The following is a 9926-nucleotide window of genomic DNA, read 5'->3' as shown; positions in this document are numbered from 1 at the left end:
AAAAGGATCAGTCTGTAAAGAATCGTGCCAGCTGACAGACGATTTTAGAATCGGTTTGGCCACTGTTTCAAGCATTGATTGCCATGTTTTCACTTTGCAACTGATCTCCCGGTGATCTCACCCTCCCGGACGATCTCTAGAGTTTTTGGATAGAGGGTTTAGGCTACGTCTAGAATGCGACTCTGCCTCTAAACTTGATTCTGAGTTGGAAAAAAGAGCATCCAATTCTAGCGAATTCCTACACGGTTTAGCACTCTTCTGTGTTTTATGCGTTTTGTTAATTGTTTTATTTTGTTTGTTTAATTTGTATAAACTGTTCTTATCCCTTCTGGTTGACTTGATATTTCTTGCTTTCATTTTCTGCTTTATGTTTAATGTTGCTCTTACAGAACAAGGGCGTTAAGGGTAATGCTTTTAATCATAGCTGTAATATCCTTGCTCTGTTTTACTCACTGTTCTCACTGTTTACTTTCCTCCTTTTCTAGTTTTTAGCACCAACGTATATTTCTTTTTTTCTGTTTTTATATATATTTTCTTTTTCTTCTTCTCTCTAAACTGTTTTCCACACGCTCTACCGCTCTCCATCTCCTTCATCGCCGTTCTCTCGCATAAAGTTTAGTTTTATAAATTTGCTGCTGTGTTTTGCTTTACTCGTCTCAATTTTTGTGATATAATTTTATTCATTAATCTAAATCTTAACTCTGAGTAATAGTATTAGTACCGCGATCCAAGACAAAGGGTCGAAACCCTTGCCCTGGATGCGCTGGTTTTGAAAAAGCACCGATCTTCAGCTAAGTTGTGAACTGTAATTTTCAATTACATTCATCCACTTTCTCTGTGTGTGTTGGATTGTGTGTGTGTATATGTGTGTGTATATCGTGTAATTTAGTTTAGGATTTCCTTAATAGTAGATATCTTCACTCACCAACGCTCCACGTGCATCAAATTCACTCGTATATGTGTGTTGCTACAAGGTCACCCCCGGTCATTCTCACTTACACCTAATCTGTTTTCCTTCCGGGAACGAATATTACACCGAAAGAGAAAAACCAACGGAAACGGAACAATGCGAGACCAAACACTGTCACAGGTAAATCGTGTGTTACAGCAGTGGTGTCCCGCGCTCCCCGGTGCTGCACGAAGGAAAACTATCAGTCAGTCGAGTGGTTCGAGCGTTTGGCCCGTGAACCCGCGCATACCGGGCAACGACCGGCAACGCGGGAAACCGACGAGCGGTGCAAAACGAACGAACAACCTAAATATCCCTAATTGCTATCAGACTTCAATTTTGATCTTTGATGCGTTTCGTTTGCTAATTATGTAGATCGTATGCTTATATGTATATATCGGGTAGCCCTCTCGTAGGTTGCACGCATAAAACGCTGGGAGTTTTGTTGGGCCAGGGGAAAGGGGAGGGCGCTCATATTCACTACGGTACTAAGCGTCACGCCACGCAACACAGCAAAGGAAAAACAGTGAACGAATTACCTGCCCCCCGGGGGACAAAAACAAATTTTGATCACAAATTCGAACCTAGGTCGGGGACATCCCGGCGACAACACCCCACGGATGCCATTACAGCCATTATTTACATGCGCCAGCCAGCATCGAAACAACTCGTTACACCTAACTGGATAAGTTACGTTTTCTTAAGACCACTTAATAGTATCGCTAACAGCTTAATAGTATAACACCCTCACGGCTTCCACCCATTTCCGCTTCTTATGCGAGTGATGCTCGTTATTTAAAAAAAAAAAACAAGAAGAAGACCTCCATTTTCCCGCACTTTCGGAACAATAAATATATGCTTTGTTTCGACAGCGCTATCGCTCAATCTCAATCAGGTTCAGCACTCACTTATAGGCGGGATTGCCCTAAGAGCCGTATCACACCGGGCTACGTACACTCGATCACCATCGGCTGGCTGGACTCGATCACACTCGGGCGGCTGGCGGGTTCGTGCTGGGAGGCGGTAGATGCCGACCCACCCGCTCCCGCACCGTTCGTGGCCGGTTGCACCAGATGTCCGCCGTAGTGCAGATGCGGTGACGGTAGATTGTGGTTGGTACTGTTGGGGCTGTTGTTGTTACTGGGGCCCGTTCCGTTCGCATGCTGCTGGATCTTGCCCGCCGACACCTTGTGTATGACCTGCTCGGAATGGTGATGCGCCATTCCCGAGTGCGGGTGGTGTGGGTGTGAGGCGGATTGAGGTTGGGTGGAGGACGAGGTCGCGGTCGTCGGCTGGACCACACCCGCCGGCCCGTTACCGTGGTGCGTTGCTGGGAGGTGAGACATCTCGTAGAACTCGCGACCACCTTCACCATCCGGTTGACCATCCTTATCTGTGCAGATGAGAAGACACATTAGTCGTGGTGCCGTTCCTGCGACTAGGCAGGGTAACTTACCTAAACACTCGGACGTAGCCGCGGCAGCCATCGCTAGTTCCTCCTCCAGATTGTTCGGCTTGCAACTGGTCGTCTTCCAGTGCGTTCGCAAGCCGGACGCACTGATGTACTTCTTATCACAGCCCTGGCATACGTACGGCCGGTCGTTCGTGTGCAGCCGCTTGTGCAACTTCAGATGCACGAACTGGGTAAACTTTTGCGGGCAAAGATCACACGCGTACGGCTTCTGGCCACTGTGCAGACGCAAATGCGTCTTCAGGTTGGACGTGGACGAGAACCGCTTCTTGCAGATGTCGCACTGATGGGGCTTCTCGCCCGTATGCACCAGATGATGCTTCTGCAGGTGCGCCAGCTGCGTGAAGGACTTCGTACAGACATTGCACTTGAACGGCCGTTCGCCGGAGTGGGTCCTTAGATGGACCTTCAGGTTCGACAGCTGACCGAATGTCTTACTGCACACGTTACACTCGTAGTGCATCTTGCCATCTCGTTTGCGCAGCGGATAGGGGAGACTACGGTAGCCGCGTGAGTTGGGACTTCCCGGGCTCATGGGGCTGCCACTGCGGCTGTACGAACCACCGTCCGGACTGAGACTGCTCGGTGGTGACGTGCGACCGGGGGACATGTGCGTGAGCGGCGTCAGCGGTTGCATCAGCGGATGTCCAAGAGGTAGCTGACCTTTGGATTGGAGCTGCACGAACCCGGACGGTTGCGTTGGACCGGGCGGCCCGCTGGGCACACCGGGCGATACCGTGCGCATCGGGGTAGTCGACGATGTCGTCAGTCTCTCGTAATGTCCCCCGTTCAGTGGCGGACTATAGGTGGAGCTGGAAGCGCTATTGATCACACTAGCCGACCCATTTGAGGTCGAGTAAATACTGCTGCTACTGTAGCTCGGTATCGGCGACTCGTACGGTACGGGCGAGTGTGTCCTGTGGTGGTGTTGTGGATGGTGCGCACTGTGATGCGGATGATGAGGAAGCAGATGATGATGCTCTCCGGGATAGACGAGGGGTGAGGGCGCAGGAGACGGAGCCGCTTCTTCTCGATCGTGCAGCCGATCATGTCCATGGTGGTAGCTGCTCTGGTGCGGTTGCTGATGCTGCGCGTGAAGCAGATGGTGATGGTGCGGGTGATGGTGGAGATGGTGATGGGGCAGATGGTGGGCGAGATCCGCATGTTCCGCTTCCTTCGGTTCCTGTTCGAGCGGTTGAGATCGTGAGGTGGGCTCGGTCGGCTCTGGTGCAGGATTCTGCGAGCTCGAATCCGGACTGCACGCGGTTCCGTAGCGTTGCGACTTCTTGTACGAGTAGGCCATCTCGGTTGGAGACGTCGGGGGCGGTGTCGCATTTGGCTGCCGCCGGTGTGGATCATCCGCGGACGGTGCCCGACTGCTACCGGTCAGGATCGTCTCCAGGATTGAGCTCGAGCTCGGCGGTGTATAGCGGATGAAGGTCGCCGGTGAGGTCGACGTCGGTTCTGCCTCGTAATAGCTCTTCGTCAGCGGGACCACAACCGTCTCGGGTGTTGTGTCCAGCACAATCACGGTACTCGTAGCAGGTGTTACCTCGCGCATACCCGTCCCGATCGGTTCCACACTAACTGGTCCAATCGTGGCCACGGCTTCCACCTCTCGCTCCGTTGTCTCCAGCTCGGGCTCCACCTTGAAGTTCTTGCTGTTGTTCTTGAACTCGTACTTGAGCGGCATCTTCATCTTGACCTTCCGGTACTCATTCTTGTCACACGACTCAGTGGTGCTCACCTTGTGCTGTCCCACACTCGTCTCCTTCGGTTCGATCGCCTTTTTCGAGCAGTCCAGCACGTAGTTGTGTTCGCTCTCGCTATCGCTCGAGTCCTCCGGTGGTGTGAACCCATCCTCATGGTACCCATTGCTGTGGTAACCCTCATCCGACCGTACCGAGCCATCGTTCGGCGTCAGCTGATGTTCGTACGCGGTCTCCTTCGTCTGCGAGATTGGTGAGTCGGCGTCCACCTCCTTTACGCTTTCCCGCAGCAGCGGACTTTGTTCACGGATCACAATGCGTATTGGGGATCGATCCCGTAGTGACTCGTCGGCTGCAGCAGTAGCTCCCACCGGCACGGAACCACCATTCCGGGGCTCCCTCAGGACCGTCTGATGCAGTGCGTGATGCTTGGTGGAAGGAACATGACCACTGGTTGGTGGAGCAGGTGGTGAAGGACTCGGCGTGGGCGTACTGCGTACCATCGCCGGCAGGTATAGGCCCATCACGTGCTTCACATGGTTGTAGGCGACCTCCGGTGGGACGGGTTGCTTGTACGTCTTCTTTACCACCTCCTCGCGACAGATGGAGTAGGTCGCACGCTCCGGATCGATGTCGTACCCGAGCCGCTTGGCAAAATCGCGACAGTACCACACCATCAGCTCCTCATTCGGCATGATGTCGCGTATCGTGTAGAAGTAGATGTGTTCCTGATGCTGGCACGCGACCAGATTCATCACCGAGAAGCTGTACGCGGACGCTACGTACCGCATCCAGTTCGACTGTGCTGTATCCGAACCGTCCAGATAGTAGAAATCACTGTCCTTGAATATCTGTAAGCCAAGAGAAAAGATTCCATTGAACAGGATTTCTCAAGAAATTAAGGGCTCTGATGGAAGTTTTACCGAAATCTTATCTACATTACAAATCGTGTTCATAAGTACCTTGATATTCCCATAGGAAACATGTCGTAGTTCCTGCACCTGCACGGGTTTAGTTATGGGTTAGATGGCGATAAGGTGACCGGTTGAGGGTTAGAGGTTCAGAATTAGAGTTGATTGTTTGTTTGTGATTTGGTTTTTTTTGTACACGTCAGTTGACACGAGAAGCAGGAAGTTGATGTTATGGAAAAAGAAAGAAACATAAAGAGAAAAAATAGATTATAGACAAAGTTGCTCAACGACTAACAAGGTTTTTATTCTGTTCGCTGTACAACTAGTAGTATAGGTTTTGTGTTTCTACACCATTAAGCATAATGGGAAAACGGCGAACTAAAAATTCCTCCCAGACAACCGACAACAAAGACGAACCGACCAGGGTCAGTACAACAGCGGCTTCAGTGACGATCGTCCTTTCCGCGACAACAAAGAAATGGCGGTGAAAGTTAACCTCCACCTTCCCAAGAAAAGCACCGTCTGCATTATGCTTTAGAATTTTCTCTCCATTTATTTGATGTTTGGTGCCGCTCGGGCTCTCTCTCTCTCTCTTTCTACTAACCAAATGCGAGAGCCCGGAAAACGTTGCCTTATGGCGCGTTTGTTATGGAGATGGTGCGTGTGGGAAACAGAGAGCTGGCGACACATCCGTCAATCGACATAAAGGAAAAATCGTAACGAGAGACTGCAACCCGCTCCGTTTCATAGTGAGGTAGGTCCAATTTTGCAGCAAACTGGCATCTAAATGCTTTATTTACACGAAATAAAAAACAAACTGCAGACGGGCGTATTCCTTTTTCGTTGGGGAAGAGTTTGAAGTTGCGAAACAATGTGTAACATTTTTGACCAAATAAAGAGAAAACTTTTGAGTCTCTTGAGTGCATGCGAATGGAAAATAATTCAACCGTATTGCGTGTGCTTCGAACATAACTTTCCCGTTCGACAAGAATGTTCATGCTTAACCACCAAGCAATACGTTCTATAAGTTAAACCCGCCACCACCAAATCTGGGAGAAAATTGACCAATAGACAGAGAAAGGCCAGAACAGCCAGAAGACAGCGCAAGATTCCTTTGTCCAGTTGTACTTTGCGTTTCTATGCTAAGGGAGAATCAGTTCGATCCCTAACACTTACCCTCCAAAAGTACCGCCATAGCTGTTTGTCACTGGGATGGCTCGGTGTGCGGACACCCTCGAACGGACCGAATCGGGTACCCCGTGGGATGACCCCCGTACTCCACACTCCTTCAGTCTGTGGAACAGAAGCGAATGAGGTTAGAGCGGCTGTTTTGCTGCAACTCAACTTCAACACAGCTTAAACTCAAAAGGCAAAGCGACAACTTACCGTAGAGGTGGGCGTTGAGAGGACGAGGGAGGGTTTGAGCGTCAGGCTGCGGGGTAGTGTCTTTTCCGCCCGTCCCGGTACACCCTTCTCGCAGGGCATATCCGGCACGATGTAGACGGCCAGCCGCTCGAAGTCTTCCTCTCGCATACGCGTAACATCGTAGTCCTGCTGCGCGTTTGGCGTAACGCTTCGAGGGGGATTCGCTCCAGACATTTTGATTAACTGCTAGAAAGAGGAGAAGCGAGAAGAAGAAGAGAAAGGAATACTAATTAGTTTACGTGTGCATGGTTGTGTGTGTGTGTCGATAAAGAGTTGGTGGACGGCTAACTGGTTTTCTCTAGTTAACGGGCCGTAGCAGAAGAGACCAGGGCAACCCGCTCAGATAAAGGCGTCACACAAGCAAGAATCGATTGCAACTTTTCCACCTGTACGTCATCCATCCAGCTCCCCCTCGAGCGGTGGGGATAACAGGGAAAAATGGCGTCGTGCATCCTCCACACCTTGCTCGCTTTTGGCTTTGTTGTCTCAAGGTGAAGTGCCAGTGAAAGGATGCATCGGCGATGAGCGTACGATGCGGATGTCCAACCCGTTTGAGCGTCCTTGCAGAGAGCGACGCGTATATAGGTTGCGGGCTTTTGAGGGGACGGCCCGCGAAAAGGGGAAGCAACGAACGAAAGGGGTAGGAAAAATCCCGACTCAAGGTCAGCACCGAACCACACCGAGTGCGTGTGTGAGCTAGAGAGGGAAACCCCATTAAGATTGGTGTGTGTGTGTGTGTGTGTATGCGTGTGTGAGAAGGATTGCCAAGCAGGAAGCGAATGTGGGAGCGAGCCAGCACCAAGTGCAGTTATGCAATCCCTCTAATCCTGATGCAGCAGCACGAAATGTGGTGAGCGCGTATGCGCTTCTCGAGTGACGCTCGGATGCTCCATGCATTCAACCGTTTTCTACCCTCCTCTTCCCTCCCTCCCACCCCCTCGAACCTGTTTCCTTATTGGGGGTGGGGGTGGAAAACTGCAGTTTTACTCTATCCCTATTGTCCGTGGTCGCGACAATAACTCCCACATGACATTGGGGGGGGGGGGAGTCTGGGGAAGATGGCGGTACTCGTTACGTAGCAGCCCCATTTTGCGTGGTGAAGTATCCAAGGCGTCTACTGCAGAAGCGTAATTTATCGATTCGGTACGATTTCCCAACAAGATTGCCACGGAAAACTGTGTCCTGGTTTTTCCCTCCTTGCTACCCACGGGGCATTCTGTTATTGCAATGCTATTTCCCGTTGGCGTAAAAAACTGACCACCCATGTCGGCGGTGCACTCCACCACTCCAAAATATGTGTTTTGTGGAGAAACTTCCCATTGCTAGTTGACTGATTTACACCAGCACGAATGAAAGTGAAATATCAAAGGTCAGACGAAATTAAACTCGTCACCCATTACACTAGCACCGTCACCCATCACGCTAGCAATACTCGCACTCCGTCACAAAAAGAAAAACACGAATGTCCGTGGTGTGTGTGTGTTTTTTCCCCGAACCGGAGGTCCTTTTTAACTTATCGCTCACGGAGAGCTTTATGTTACAAAAAAAGAAACACAAAGAAAACTTTTATAGAGTTTATAGAATTTCAAGGATATCACGCAAACGGACTTCCCAGGTGCCATCCAGCTCCCTTATGCAACGATACTGCAGAACGATGCATCAAACCACATTTCACTGCCGGTACACCCACCTAGTGCGGAATGGTGGACAGAAACATTGCACAGCTCTCGGCGTTTTCGACCAACTATTTGCAGTACTTCACACTTCCCAATTACAATACACACCCTAAAGCCACTTTAGCACATCATACATCCTTCAAACGAAATGGAAATATCCGCGTCCAACCGAAATGCAACGTGCACGTGTGTTGTAGGGCTTCCGAAAATGTCACCAGCGCTGCAGCATCCACCAGCGCACGCACTTTTAAAAAAACTGACGACAAATGTCACAGCTCCAGACGAGAGGCGTATAAAAACCCGACGCACTGCTTCATCGCGGAAGCGGTAACGCTTTAAAACACCCATTCGCCCGACACGATCGATCCACACACTTCCGAAGACCTTCCCGACTGCTGGGTTGGGACAAGAACCGGATGGATGTCGGACGGACGGGATGGTAAATGTCTTGCTCTCATTTTGACAGCAGCGAAACGACAGCATCCGTGCTTGGCAAGGAAGCGGATGCCATGGGCATGGGTTTTTGCGATGTCGGTGTGCACTCCCGTACCGATCGACCGACCGACCGAGAGCCGAAAACACCTCCACTACTGACCCAGTTTTCACTGGCAAAATCCTTTTTGCTGTCCACAGTGCCCGTTTTAGCGTCCCGTTTCTGTAACCGCTCCTAGCTCGCGTTTCGCAGTTCGTGCGAGAGTGAGACAGCACAAGCACAAGTGTTTGTTGGGTTAGGTCCGGGATGCAGACATCCGCGCGCCATTGCTGTCGTGCTATCGTGCTATCACGCTCGGTTTCCCTGAGCGCCAATCCCCATCAAGGATATGCACCAGGAGATGAGATTGGAACTCTCCGAATGGCACTCTCAATGCAGCATCCTAGCGAGAGAGAGAGAGCACGCGCGATTGTATGTATGTGTTTTTTGGACAAAACAGTGCTCCCAAACATGGAAAGTGCTTCCCGTGCACTAGGGAACATCCGGAAGTATCTGTGGTTGTTTATTTTTGAAATTATTTTTCCACCATTTCACTCTCGCTTTGGATGGATTTTCCGACTCGCTTCTGCATCAAACGAGAGACTCTACTGGCCGTGTCATAGCCAACAAAACCAACGCTGCCTGCGCATAAACAATCGCCAATTGAAATGAAAAGCTTACCGAAACAGCTTTCTTTGTGTCTCGGAATGTTCTTTTATCCTTAGGTGCTGCGTTATATCAACGAAAACAAAACAATTCGCTGTTGGTTGTTATTTTTCTTTTTACTGTTGCTAGGCTACATTTTACTTTTACCCTGCGGAGTGCTTAACCGCATCATTAAGCGTTGTTGATGCTGCTTTAAGTGCCTCCCAACACCAAAAATACATTTGCCATCGGCTTTTCGTTCGAACCGAGCACTAGAGGGGAAGATTGGGAGGAGCATGACTATGTGTGTGCGTATGTGTTAAGGGTCGTAAAGGGTGCACTGGCTCGTAATGCAAATTGCGTCCAACCGGTCAGCGGCAATTGAGATTCCTAATAAACTTTCATCACTTTATTTTTAGCAACCACCCCCTATCACGTCGCGTCGTTGCGCCAATGCACTATGCAGTGGTACACTATTCGCTGGGAGGTAAATATACAACGAGGCGAGAGCGAAACAGTGCCAACGATACCGCGCAGACATTCGCGAACGCAGGGCCCACGTTCGACATCGGCCGATCGACGGTTCGTTCAGTCGCTAGACTTTCCGCAGCGATCAAATTGGGAAGCGCCAACGCGCGCACCGGGGAAGCACCCGCGCAATGCACCCG

At 50.5% G+C, this 9926-nt stretch overlaps 1 protein-coding gene across 1 annotated transcript; it reads right to left on the bottom strand.

Annotated features, from left to right (window-relative positions):
- Positions 1–1896: 1896 nt before the first annotated feature.
- Positions 1897–7883, bottom strand: LOC128712772 (PR domain zinc finger protein 1). The gene is made up of 6 exons (XM_053807646.1): positions 7866–7883; positions 6427–6651; positions 6217–6333; positions 5092–5130; positions 2406–4980; positions 1897–2342 (listed from the first exon to the last, which is right to left on the bottom strand). The coding sequence occupies exons 1-6, from the start codon at positions 7881–7883 to the stop codon at positions 1897–1899; spliced, it is 3420 nt and encodes a 1139-aa protein (XP_053663621.1).
- Positions 7884–9926: the final 2043 nt, after the last annotated feature.

Source organism: Anopheles marshallii, chromosome 3 (genome assembly GCF_943734725.1).
Source record: "Anopheles marshallii chromosome 3, idAnoMarsDA_429_01, whole genome shotgun sequence".
Lineage (NCBI taxonomy): Eukaryota > Metazoa > Arthropoda > Insecta > Diptera > Culicidae > Anopheles > Anopheles marshallii.
The sequence above is the reverse complement of the archived record's forward strand: the minus strand, read 5'-3'. Positions and strand labels throughout refer to the sequence as shown.